We start from the raw sequence: 14,276 nt of genomic DNA on the forward strand, positions 1-14,276 counted from the left end.
GGCTCCTCTCCGTCTATCTCCGGCTGCCGCAACACCCCCTCCTCCCGGGCCCCTCTCCGGCGTGGAGGGGCTGACTGCTAAGCCACTGCAAGCAACTCCCCAAAAAAAAAAAAAAAAGCCGCAACGGAGGAGCCTGGCCGCAGGACCCCTCCTCCCCGGGAGCCCCCCACCCCTCGCCTATCCCGCCGCCCTCCCTCACACCCCCCCGTCCCCTCCGCCCCCCAGCTCCCGGGCGCCCGCCTCCCTCCTTCTCGGACTGTCTCCCGACACGCCGGCTGAGAGCCCTTTTTGACTGCGAGCGGCGGCAGCGGAGCAGAGGCTGCGGCGCGAGACCTGCAGTCGCCCGGGATTCCCTCCAGGTGACGATGCTCTGGTTCTCCGGCGTCGGCGCTCTGGCTGAGCGTCCCTGCCGGCGCTCGCCTGGGATTACCTGCTGCGTCTTGCTGCTGCTCAATTGCTCGGGGGTCCCCATGTCTCTGGCTTCCTCCTTCTTGACAGGTAGGGGAGGAGGCGGGAGGGACCGGCCCTCTGGGACGCCGGTTTGGTACCTCGGAGAGATGGTGCTGGCTTACCCCGGGGATGGGAGGGTGGGGAGGGCTTACCTTGGCGCTTGCCCTGCGCTTGGTCGATGGGGGATGAAGTGAAGCCCCGGAAGGGCTGGGAAGACTGGGAGTAGGTGAAGAGGTTGCAGGCTGAGAGGCTGTTGCTTTCAATGTAGTAATAATAGACATTCTTCCATGTGAATTTGAAAAATTATTTTATTTATTTTGAATGTTTTCCTCAACTTTTATTTTCATTTTTCTCTCCCTCTGTAGAGCTCAGGGAAAAAAATTGTGCAGTTTTCCGCACATCCTCCTTTCTCATCTATGGGGTACCATACATCTACCATGCTAGGAGTGGTTTTTAAAGCACTGGCTCTCAAGACCATGAATTTAAAGAAACTATCATTTAAAAAGGGCGCTAATAGCCGGACATAATTATTATATATTTTCAGGCAGGTGAAGACCTCAGCTGCTATTCTGAAGGACATACTTTACTGACACCTGGTGCAGAAAAGAAAATATCGAGTCAATTTCTAAGAGAGGGGAAAAGAGGATTGCGTTTCACAAAGTGATTTCAAACTAAGACAATGCAAGACAGATCCGTAGGAAGGCCTGTTCATTGACACAGTTCTGACTTTTGGTCAATTTAAAATCTGCCCTAATGGCCAATTTAAGTTTTTTTATTTTATTTTTTCATATGGGGCTCTGTGTCTTCATAAAGGAGGAGTGTTATTAAAAATCCAGTGAAACACTTGGAATTGTGCTTAAACCATCTGAGAACAGATAATGTATCTGTATATCATAGTCTTTTCTTTTTTTAACCTGTTTAAATAAAATTATTGAAATTGGATTTTGGGGGCAGGGGATTTTCTTTGGTGAATTTAATAATTTAAACCATATTAAGAATTTCTAAAGTTCGGGTAGAAGTTTCAAAAAGGATTCGTGCAAAAATTTAAATGTTGAAATCATGGTACTAAGCTAACTTTAAATGAAACATTTTTTCCCCTGAATTTCAGGTTCTGTTGCAAAATGTGAAAATGAAGGCGAAGTCCTCCAGATTCCATTTATCACGGACAACCCTTGCATAATGTGTGTCTGCTTGGTAAGTGTGGAGATCAGGCAATATGAACTCAATTGCTCTCTCTGATAAGGTGAATCCACTAAATGTGATAATATAACCAGATCTTACAAATTGTCTTTAGTCATTACAAAACTGCACATAACTGTACATAGTTTGTGAGTTGAGTCCAGTTAATTTCTGAGTTTTATGGACTTTGGCAATTTCCATGTCATCCAACTGGAAATTCTTATTTTTGACATCATCCTTATAAATTTACATCCTTAGAGGTAAATTTCAGATAGGCATTGTATGACATCTCCGTGAAAATTACGGTTTGTACTGTCTGTTTCCAGTAATGATTATTACAACCACATCCTCGAAACCACCAAACTTTCTGCGTTAGTTCTGTCATCTATGCTCAGCAGGAAAATGATGAGATAAGATTTAAGTATGAAGTTCAGGAATAAGGTATGCAACAAAGGGAAAGAGTCACAAAAAACAAACATGAGGACAGGATGTAATTCTGGATTTATTTCTTGGGTTTCTTTGCCTGTTATACCCTAAACTCTCAAGTACAGTCTTCATTTCCAATTTGAAAGCATGAGTCAGAAAGGACAATTCCATCCTTCATAGAGAATGACCCTCGGCTGTCAGCTGCTTAGTTAACACTATCAGTGGTTAGCAGACTAAAAAACTAATTTGTGTCCCTTTATTTTAGTATAATAGCTAATGATAAGTCTAATAAGTAACCACTTGGGGGAGATTAAGTAATGTGAATAAGAATACCTGAAATGAAATATGGACCTACAAGAGAAACATTTTTGCTTAAGAGTGTTTTACATACCAATCACTTTTGGCAAAATTTGGTTAGAAACAACACATTACAAAACCCTGTTGGAAATACATTAAGGCAGTCACATGCAAAGCCCCAAAATGATAGAAGACTACTTGTTACTAGATCAGCACGCTGTGTGGAACTGGAGAAGGGATTCATCTCTGTTTAGGCAAAATCCAAGCCATCTGAGTTCACATTACCTAAACTTTTTCATGACAAGGGTTGAGTCAATGTTTTGAAGTGATAAATGGGTGAAGGTAAATGGCTGTATCAGGTTCAGAAGACTAAGGTTCGGAATACTAATGAAATCAGCAGAAACGAGTAAAAATGCACTGCGTTTGCTGACACAATAAATATTGCTGCCTAATAAAACAGAGCTGTGAGAGCGTGTATTATGATTGTGCCTTATGGGCTACCACGTTCATTAATGATCTTTTACTAAATACTTTGTTGAAAAGAAGCTTTGGGTTTAAATTCTGACTCAGTTGTAGATTCACAAATGCAGTGTCTGTGTGTTTAATCTTCCTTTTTAAATTTTTCTTATCTGTAGAATGTGAGTGAATTTTTTTATCTTAATCTATTAAGATTTCAGAGGAAATTATCCTGACCAAGTAATATGTAAATGTTCTGAGAGCTTCACATATAAAAATGATTTTTTTCTGTTCAGCAATATTACTACTTATAAAGTTTACGTATGTAGTTGTTCACAAATAACATGATCAGAAATTCTCCCCACAGCATTCCGTCTTTTGAGTACTCCTACTCCAGCTAAAAATAGTACCTTTCTAGGAAAGTGGAGACTTAGTGATAAGATAGATGTTCGAATCCTGCAGTTCTGAAGGTAAAGAGTAAATCTGAAAGGATGCATCAGTTGGAATTCAAGTGGGAGTGATATTTATTCCAGAAAAGCATCGATTAAGTTTAGAAGGGCAGTAGGTTCATTTATGTCTTTAACATTTAAGTAACAATTGTAGGTATCTGTTTTGGGTGAGTGCTGTCCGAAATCCTTTCTAAATATGTAATATCAGGACTTTGGCTATTGGCTTCACCCGTTATAGAGCTCTTTCATTGGCTGAAAGGCTCAGTGATATGTTATCATGACCTTTGCAGGGGTTTAGAATTAGGGGACCTAAGTTGTCACAGTCATTACTGCTTCCCAAACATTTGTAATGACTTGGTAAAATTGAGTAAGAATAGATAGATAACCACTTATTTCTTTGTATAACACTCTTGTACATTTCCACAAACCCCCTGCAGTTCATGGATTTCAAAGCACTCTACACAGGCAGGAAGCTACTTGGCATTTTTTTTTACCTAGGCTGGAAGGTAGACCTATTTAGCAGATTGATAATATTAGCAATGGTAAACATTCATGTTTACTATTTTAATTTTATTTTATTTTTACTTGTAAGGCCTTATCTAAACCTGCATTATTTCATTTCATCTTCACAAAAATCCTTTGAGGGCTTTTATTTTTATTTTCCAGATGAGAAAACTGAGGCTTAGAGGGCTAAGTAGCTTGTGAAGGTTGCATTTGAGTGAATAGTGGAGCTGAAACTATCTCGTTTTTTTCTGCCTCTAGAGCACATGCCTATCTATAACCGTAAGAAACAACCTATTTGTTGATTTAAAGACGTGAGAAAGTAAGGAGAAAATATAAAGAACGTCCAAATTATATTACCTTTCGGTGTTCCTTGGGTTATTTTTTCTTTTGAGTCTTTCAGGAGTTTGGTTCGTTGACATTTGTTAATCGCATTAAATGAAAGGAAAATTTCATTATGATTTCAGTTGACCTGCAGGGAGCGTTAGTGGTGAGCTGGTTTTATGTATGTACATTAAGAGGGTATGTAATAGTCTCAACTGTACTTTGGATAAAGAAAATAGTCATATTTAGTTTGTGTTGGTCCAGCCTTTTGGCAGAAAGGTACCTAAGGCTGAGTATAAGCTCATATCTTATTTCATAACATGTACTAAAGAAAGAAAGAAAGAAAGAAAGAAAGAAAGAAAGAAAGAAAGAAAGAAAAAGCTAATGTCAACGTATGCTTTAAAAAGACGTAAAATGTTACAGTTGGGAGGAAATAGGTGGCACACAGTCCTGTATATAATTACAGAGTAAAAGCTTGAAAAACCCCACAAAAATCAACTTGCCTGATTTAAACTTTTAAGCTGTGAAATGTTTCAAAGGTTGGAGTGAGCTCATTTCTGTGTAGGTTTAGAGGATGACAGTGGGAGCAGTGGCCACGGTCAGCAGAGCTGGATAATTTTATTCTCATTTATCAACCTCGGCATAGACCCGAGCATCTTGCCAGAACCAGTCCCGATCCAAGAATAACTGGTTTGTTAGCTGGTGATGGAATCTCGTTTTAAAGTGTGTGGCCCAAAAAGCTTCAGTTCATCTATTTAAGGGGGAAGGTGAGAAGTTGGATCATGGTCCTAAAATTGAGGGAACTGGGTAGGCAGTTTAGGTTAAACTGCATGTACTTTATTGTTTAGTCAGAAAGCAAAGCATAACTTTCCCCCACCTTACAAAATGGTCTTTTATGGAGCTGAGGAAGGGAGGCCAACACTTATTACTGTTTTTGTATGATATTTTCCCTGTTTTCTTGCTAGAATTATTTTTCCCATAATGCTTAGGAAAACACATTGGTGCCTGTCCTGGAGGACAGCTGATAGAGGAGCCAGCCATACCTAGATAAAATGAAGCTGAAGCCATTCTCTGATCTTTGGGATGTCCCCAGGTCCACCGAGTGCACATGAGAAGTGGTGCTCCTACTTCTCAGCCTTTTCCACCTAACTGCAGACTAAGAGGACATGGCGGGAGCCAGTGAGCTGGGCCCAGTACTGGAAACCTGAGAAAACTTTGGAGACTGGGACTCAGAAAACCCGAAGTCAGAGCTTAGTTTGGCATACATTTTATTCAGCAAAAAACATTATTCTGAGGTTGAAATTTCCTCTTTTAAATCCAGAGGTGCAATGTAGAAACGGACCCTTTGCTCATAAAAAGCAATGTGAAATTCAATGTTACAAGAATCAGGGCTCCACCTGTCTTGGAGCCAACCAAATAGTGAAGACAGAGAGACCTTGTCTGCTGTCTTCTACTTTTTTAATCACAAAAATTCAATATCGCTCAAAAGGAGCTCCCAGCATCTTAGATTCTCTCCGGTGCCTTATCTCCATAAAATCCTCATGTTCTTCATTGCTCAAATTAACTGGCTGGAGAATAGATTTCTATTATCTAAACAAGTGTTAGGCACATGTTTGAGGATGCGGGAGATAATGTTGCCTGAGGATTCAATTCACGTGTGTGAGCATGTATGAGAGAGAGAGGGAGAGAAGCTATAAAGCAAACCAGAGGTGTTCAGAGAGGTACTGCCACTCAGTATATGCACAAATACATAGATTGCCATACCTTTTCCAAGTTGTTTCATCCCATTTCTAGACTTTGGATGCTCACTAAGGAAGAAATCAGATTAATTTATTTTTACTCTGTTTAGAAGGTCATTTGACCAATTACCTTTCAACAGAACAATTTTGGGGAAAAGTAACAGTTAATGTATAGGATTGTGTTGGCAAATTCACAAAGACCAGTTCTGAAATTTAGTCTTATCCACGCTTTGTTCAGACTCAGAGAAGCAGAGCAAATCTCGTGAGCTCACCCAGTTACTGAGAGACAGGACTGGGATGTGAAGTCAGTTCCTTCTCTGCTAACACAGTTTCCTTCTGCTGAAAACGTTTACTACTTAAAAACTTCTACAGATACCTTCAAGAGCTTCAGGGAGTCCTTGCAGCCTGCACAGAGCTAACATAGGCTCTCTATGAAGCAGTTAGAGTGGTTTTGATCTTCTAATGCAAACCGTCTAGAATTTGGAGAGCCCTTCAAAGGAAGATATGGGTTTTGGCTGGCAACATAACATTTTGGAAAAGAACTTTGGCCCAGACATCAGACAGTCTTGGGTTCAAATCAAACCAGTGGTGAAGTTGAGACAATTACCTCACTTTCCCAAACCTTAGTTTCTTCATCTAGAGTGTGGGATGGATGTCAGCATCTAGTTCACAGAGTTGCTATGTGAATTAAATGAGATGTCGCAGGTAAGGTTTGGATTGGAGCTTCGCATAAACTCTCCAGAATGATTTTTCATTGCTGTTGTTGATGATAGCATTATTTTAAAAAATTCTTATTTCCTCACATGGAGTAGGATGCAAAGTTCCAAAAGAAAATGATAAAAGGGACTCTGATAGAGACAGAGGAGACATAGGGATAATGATGGCAAATCCACCCATTGTTATGCATGAAAAGGTTTGTCAGAAATGTTTCCTTAGTTTTTCTGTCCCTCCAGGCTTGGAATGGGCTGCTCGAGGCCGCTTCCTTATTGGTCCAGTGATCTTTGGGCCCTGGTGTGAGTTGTTTTCCCCTCGCTCTTCATTAAACATTAAAAAAAAAAAAAAACTTTCTGTGGAAGAGGGGCCTGCTTTTTTGCAGAGTATTTACATCTCTATGCCTGTGGGGTCACCTTCACTTGTACTTTTATTGGCAGAGGGATTGGGTTGGGACCCGGGAGTGCTGTAATTCTGGAAAAACTGCCTAGTGGCCTGGCATCATGGGGATTTTCCTGGCCTGCCTTGTGGAAGTCTCTCGACCCCTTTCCAGACCTGACTGTGTTTTTGCTGCTTACTTACTCACTGCTCCCCTTCCCCATCCTATTTCAAACACCATTTATTTTCTTTCAAGGCACTGGTCTTGACTGTGGGCATTGACAGTAAACTGTGTTTTAAGTGTAGGAAATAATGTAGAGGAAAGAGCCCTTCCCCAGACTAGAACACAAATTGGGGAGGGCAGTAGAATAGGAGATAATGGGAAAAGTCAGGCAAGGCAAAGTGATGGAAAAATAAAACCAGTTAATATACATTGATTGAATAAATAAAGGATATCAGTTTTTCACACCCTCTTCTATGGCCCTTCTGTATAAATGATGATATATTGAGTCCTTTGTGTCATAAAAGAATATGAGTAACACCACCTTTCATGGCACTGGGAGGTCAAGTGTGCTTGTTGAACTTAGTTAAGATCAGCAAATGAGCTGGATATATATTTTAAGACCTGTTGATTCTCAGTTCTAATTCTATAAAACACCACTCAAAGCACTAGGGATAGCAGGTTATAAATTTAATAATATTATTCTTTCTTCCTTCTTTCCACACCTCATCCCCTCTTCCATTTTATTTTATTATTTTTAGCCCTTTCTGTGTTTGAAGCATTGTGCTGGCTGGGGATCTTTGAGGAGACAAAGACTGACAGGACAGATTCTTGCCCACAGCCTAATGGGAGAGACGAACACATGCATAAATACAAAGTTTTATAAAGTTTTATAGGAGCGACAGAAAAGCGCTGTAATACATTCAAACCCAAGTACCAAGGGGCTGCAGATGAATTCTGACTAGAGTATCTGGGACCATGATGGGGGAGGAGAGATGATCCAGGCAAAGGCTTGTTAGAGAAAAGATACAAAGAGAGTGTGTGCTTGGGACTGTGGAAATGGCAGAGTCCAGCGTGCCCAAAGCCGTGATGGAGCGGGAGTTTGAAAGCTCCGTGGGAACCAGCACGGGGAGCACTTTGAATGTAATAATAAGGATGTCAGTTCCACTCATGCAGCTGGGAGGAGTCACTTACTATTTTTGTGTGAACACATGTCACAATAAAATGCATTTTATCTAAAGGTCTCTAGGTGCTTTTGTACGGGATATATAGAGTGTGCAGAGGCTGGAGTTTGGACAACCGACTACAGGGATATTGTGTGGTCAGGTGAGAGCAAGCAGCCTAGAGCAAGGGTGAGCAGTGAGAATGGAAAGAAGGTGTTGGGATAAACCAGCGTTGCTCAGTCTTTTGAATTTCTTTGACTGCTTTCCAGTCATAGTGTATTTAGATGAATCCCAAAGGTATTGGGAAAAAACAGAATATTTCAGTGGAAAGACTCCAAACCATGCCCAGCAAGACACAGTTGCTAAAATGCAGCAGTCATTACAGTGGAGCGATTGCTAGCACAGCCACTTTGCTTGTCGCTTGGTGCTTCTAGAGTGGGGCTCTGCTACTTGAATAGAGTAGTTCTCCTCCCAGAGTGCGCTCTCAAAATTCTATTTGAGAGAACCACCTCTCTCCTTTTACTCACAGTGACACTCTGCCTTACGCTGCTGCATAATCCATTTGGTAAATTATTGGGTCTGGTAGATATGTTCATGATAGTATATATGCAGTTTTAGCACAGTTTTTATACATTAACCAGGATTGGGTGGCTCACCTTTAAAAAGTGCACCAGCATGCCATGACATCAAGAACCACTAGTCTTGCAGAGGTGTTTTGAAGCCCATGTTTATAGCACTTGGCAAGAAAATAGATGTCAGAGGTGAGAGATGGGAAAAATTGGAGGGAATTTTGAGAACTTTAGCCAATATCATAGACACTGTAAGAAGAGAAGGGGTCACGTGGGTGGGTGGGTAGTAATCAGTTTAGATGTAATGTGTTGGGCTCGATAGGCCTTCAAGGTAGAAAACCCATGTAGGCTCTTAAAAATGTGGATCTTGGGTTCAGTAGAGAGAAATCAGGATTAGAAGTTAGCAATTTGTTACCTGTCTGCATAGAAATAAAGTTCAAAACTTTGGGAATAAATTATTTGCCTTGGGAAGGAGTTTAAATTGAGATTTTTAAGAAATGGGTCTACAATATTAACTAGAAGAAGGGTTATATCTAAAAGAAGAACAGAAAAGGAGAAATCTGTGAAAGAGATGGAACAGTTAGTTATAGAGGCAAGAGGAGAACCAGGAAGGCACAGGCCAAGGCAGAGATGTTTGAAGAAGAGAAAGACTAGTGGCATTAAACATTGCAAAGAATTGGAAGATTCTAGCAGAATATCAAAGAAGGAACTTTCTCATCTTCTTGGACTATTTGAAACAATGAACAATGGTCCCTCCCCCACCACCCAGACCCTGCATATTTGCACACGGGATTGAATTGATCATAGATGAGATTCAGTGGAACCCCAGTTGGCAGGAATCCAAATTGCTATAGAGATTTTGAAAATTTAATGCAAAAATCACAAATTTTTCCAAACTTTGACTTTAAAAGATGTTAGCAAAAGTGAATAAATACCACATGAAATTTTAAAAGGTACCCAAACAAAACTAATTTCACGGATAACCATAATATACTTTTTGCAAATGTCATTGGAATGTTTCTATAGTTAAATGTAAAGTGGGCCAGGCCACATTGAGGCCTTTTTTTTATTAGGAAAAAAGCAACAATATAAAAGAGTCTGACTAATATAAAAACTTAGTATTATAAACTTTCAAGTTTGCTCTATTAAATTGCTAATGGTGCTTTAAAAATATTATGATATAATTTAATGTCTTAAATTCTAGGTCTTCAGGTAAGATATTTTCTTTTTTCATGAAATGTTTAAATCCCATTTTGTCAATGAAGTGCAGCTGTGTTATGGGGGCCGCTATGTGTGAATGTATGGGTTTGATTCTCACCTGGGTTGCCTGGTAGCTGTGCACCACTGAGCAGACACCTTACCCTCTCTGAGACTTCGTTGTGAAGTCCTGGACGAGTCCCAGTGGTGTGTGCCCTTCAGCAGACAAATGGTTGGCTGTGGGCATTAACTGAGGTGAAGGGTATGAGTTAAAGGCCAAGATGCCTGTGAAAGCTGTTTGTAAACAGTGTAAATGAAACGGTTATTAAGGGCAAGAACTTAAATAGATGAAAGTGAAATCTATGCCATAAACCACTTTTCAGCACATAATTCAGCAAATATACTCTTTGGGAATGACAGCTTAGTGGTTTTCATCTCTACCCTTTAAGAGTTGCATGGCTTTAAGTAAATTGCCTAACATTTCTATATCTCAACATCTCTATCTTTATCATGAGGCTCTTGTCAGAATTGTAAGTTACAACACGGAAAATTCTCACAACATGGTCTGGGCCATGGTCAACATTTTAGAAATGATAGCTACTTCCACCACTGGAGTGTCATGGAATGACTGCCTTTGCCATACTTCAAATTACAGACTGTATTTATGGCAATTTATTGTCAACACCTATGAAATGTGCTTATTCTTAATTTTTTTTTTTGATGGAGTCTCTTTCTGTTGCCCAGGCTAGAGTGCAATGGCATGATCTTGGTTCACTGCAACCTCCGCCTCCTGGGTTCAAGTGAGTCTTCTGCCTCAGCCTCCCAAGTAGCTGGGACTACAGGTGTGTGCTACTACTCCCAGATAATTTTTTTTTTTTAAGTAGAGATGGGGTTTCACCATATTGGCCAGGCTGGTCTCAAACTCCTAACCTCGTGATCCACCCACCTCGGCCTCCCAAAGTGCTGGGATTACAGGTGTGAACCACCTCCCACCCGGCCTATTCTGAATTTTTTTCAGGGTAGACAATGGAAGGTCAGAAGAGACAACTGCTTTTCTGTTAAAGGTGGAAAACCCTTGTAGTGTTTGGGGCTTATAAGATGGGTTACTCCTCTATTTTTTTCTTTTCAAAGCTTCACCTGCTTATCTTGTGCCAATTTACAAACAATAAGTCACAGTGATATTTTCTTAGTGAGGCACAGTTGTCCTCTGCAGTCCATGCCATCAAATCAGGAAGTGGCAGGTAGGAGGCAAAAATGTAAAACTAATGACCAGTGGCCCTGCTGAGCCTGAAGCTTCTGAGTCCTCTCCATTTTAAAGAGTGTGATGTGACGAGCATCCTGCTTTCCAGCCAGCCACAGGCACTAGTGCATACCTGTGGGATGGGACCTCTTTTAGAAAGGGTAAGCCCAGATGAGCTGCTGTGACTGGATTTGGACGTGTAGGCCCCGCACATTCATACAACTTTCTGTGCTTGGGACTAGAAGTCCTGCCAACTCCTCTAAGAGCCTGCTGCTGCTTCTCGGTAATAGCATGTTCTGCCTTGTAGTGTAATGAGTTGGGCCAATTCATGTCTTAAGGGATGGCGTCTTAAAGTGTAAGAACCTTGTCATGGTCATCTCCGTCAGCTCCATAGCTTCAGCGAGAGGTCCACAACCTTGGGACTTGAGTAGGAGTTAGGCTGGAGTTTCCTGTTTATAGTTGGGGCTGTTAACACTTGGGATAGCTCCCCCCAGAATGGAACTTCAAGTTCCAAAACACGATTCTCCCAGAAAGTTTGTCACAGAAGGTCAACCTCCTCTATAAAAGACATCCTAAATAATCATTACATAAACACTGTCTTTCCTTTGAAAGCAATGTTATCGCATTTGAAAATATAGAATCATATAGATATTTAGATCTGCTTTTATTTGTGATAAAAGGAACATTCCCTTTTATAGAAATATACTTCTATCAAAAGCAGAAATGTCCCTGACAAGGCAAGAGGTATAGACAAGGGAGGTTCTGAGACGATCTGGCTTCCACTTTCAAAAAGTCACAATGAAAAATGTCTCCTGATTGCTGGAGCTGGCATTCCCCAGGCCTTTCCAGCCCCTTTCAATGAGGCTAACTCTGCAATCTTGACACAAACCTTCATGTTTATATTAGGTTTTGGATGTTAGTTCCCTTGGCTTCTGGGAGCTGACTCTGTTGAAAATTATGTTTTTCTTTTAAGGACAAAGGCCTTATTGTATGTACATGTCGTGTAGTGTAATGAGCTTTCTTTCTTTCTTTCTTTTTAATGTTAGATAATGGGTGGTACTAAACTCCATCTGCCAAATGAGAAGTTCAAAGATCTGTAAACTGATGGGCAATTTTAAGGTTTCAGGCAGGTAACTCAGCCAGAGAAAATGAGAGGGTGGGACCGTGGCATCTTCACTGACCACAGTATGTCCCCCAAATGCCCTGCTTCAAGGGAATAGACATAACAGGACTCTGAGCGAGGCTCTGCAGATGAGTGATGGTACCCAGAGCCACTTCAAAGAGAATGGCAGAATACAAATGAGGAAGATAGTAATCATCGCATTTTAACTTATAAAAACAAGCCTTTCCAAAACAACACTTGTATTCTTGGTCACATATATAGTATTTGACCAGATAATTTTCGTGGCTGCTAATGCTGTCCGCATAGGCCAAGCACCTTATTTTTAGACCCTGTGTGGTCAGTTGGCCACTCTGGTGGCACTGCTGGCCTTTTTGGCTCTGGGTGACCTCAGGAAGGCTACTTCTAGTAGGGATAGCTTGGCCCATGGAAAGGAGGTATAAAAACCTGAAGCTGCTCTTCCATTTCTTTGGGCCACGGTAAGAGACATTTTCAGCTGTGTGTGTGTGTGTGTGTGTGTGTGTGTGTGTGTGTGTGTGTGTAGACAGTGTCTCACTATCATCAGGGCTGGTCTCAAACTCCTGACCTCAAGTGGTCCTCCTGCTTTGGCCTCCCAAAGTGCTGGGATTACATGAGTGAGCCACCACACGCAGCCAGCCTCTTGATCTTAATTTTTTCCCCCTTTCTCTTGAAGCACGTTTTAAAAACCTATTTTCTGAGGTCCCTCTTTGAGGCATGTCTATGGACTGCAGCAATAACATTAATGAATGTCATTTTCATTCTTCCCCACGTTGATTGCTCCATGTCTTATTAAAAGATACTGGGGTATTCAGTTTCCAAGCTTTTCTAATTGAACAGAGCCATTGTGCCAAGATACTAAATTTGCTCCCTCTTTGCTCAGAGGGCAGAGGCTATTCCACGTCAGTGGCCTGTGGGGCTTGCAGCTTTTGCCTCCAGTAAAGCCTGCCTCATTCTATTCCTTTACCGCTCAGAAATTCATGAATTCCAGAGACACTCACAGCCTGCTGGGTCTCTCCTGCTTTGTGGATTTATGGTGTAAAAGCAGTAGCATCAAGACATTCACATAGCAGTGTTTTTTTTTTTTTTGGTCTCAGGGGGACACTATTTTCCTGAGTGAGAGAATGTGAAAGATGAAGCAGATATTCTCCCACTTGGGAGACGCTATGCCTAAACAGTTAAGGTCTTGCCATGGGCCTGTGTTTATGCCCTTTGGGGGGAATGGGGCCCATTAGACTTGAGTTGTGGTGATTTCCTGTTTTCAAGCACACGTGAAACAATGATCCTGGTGCCCAGTGGGATCCACCAGAGATCAGCTGCAGCCCCATTAGCACATAGGTGAGCACCAGGATGAAATTTCTTGTCCCTTTGTGGTGACTCAGTCGGAAGTTGTGGAAGAGCTGGCTGGCAGGGAAGGGCTCAGGAACCTGCCCTTTTTGTGCATCTCATTAGTCTGGGGTGGCTTCTGTTGGAGGAACCAGCCCCTTTCTCTCCCTGCTGGGATGTGCTGGAAATGCATGTACCAGATGGTGCTGCTTCCTTTTCCTACATGGGTGCGTCTGTGTGCAGGGGAATTGTTAAAAACTGTGAATTTTTTTCTGTTTCAGGTAAACCATATGCTGACCAAGGGCAAAAAAATTTCTTAAATTACCTTGCATGATAATTAGTCATGTTACAGAAATCTGGAGCCCCCAGACTGTGGTTATGAAATTTTTGATATTTGTCTCATGTTGACCTATAGGAGTAGCAGTTTTATGTGGTGCAGCCTAGTGTATGCTTTGAGGATCTTTACGCTTTTTCAAGGGAGATATTTATCCTCCAGGTTATTATAAGGGATATGTAATCCTCCTGGTTATTGCAGCGTACCTGAATGAGGGGGTCTTTAAATTCAGAGTGAATTTGCACTGGGTTCATAAACTGAAGCTAAAATGCGGTGGTATAGTAAAATGCCTCTCAGTCTGTAAACCTCCAACTCTGAATTACCGGGCTCTTCTGTATAGCCTCAAGACCCCTCTGAGAGTAGTAGGCCAGTAGGAGAGGGAGGGGAGAAGCAGTGCT

The 14,276-nt window shown here is 41.4% G+C and overlaps 1 protein-coding gene across 1 annotated transcript in view; it reads left to right on the top strand.

Moving 5' to 3' along the window:
* Nucleotides 1-201: 201 nt before the first annotated feature.
* The window catches only part of BMPER (BMP binding endothelial regulator), a 235,546-nt gene continuing 221,471 nt past the window's right edge, over nt 202-14,276 (top strand). The window contains exons 1-2 of the mRNA XM_017519293.2: nt 202-498; nt 1,559-1,644. Coding sequence (XP_017374782.1) covers nt 366-498; nt 1,559-1,644 — 219 coding nt within the window. The 5' untranslated portion in view covers nt 202-365. The remainder of the gene's footprint in view (nt 499-1,558; nt 1,645-14,276) is intronic.

This window comes from Cebus imitator, unplaced genomic scaffold (genome assembly GCF_001604975.1).
Source record: "Cebus imitator isolate Cc_AM_T3 unplaced genomic scaffold, Cebus_imitator-1.0 Scaffold734, whole genome shotgun sequence".
NCBI classification, from domain to species: Eukaryota; Metazoa; Chordata; class Mammalia; order Primates; family Cebidae; genus Cebus; species Cebus imitator.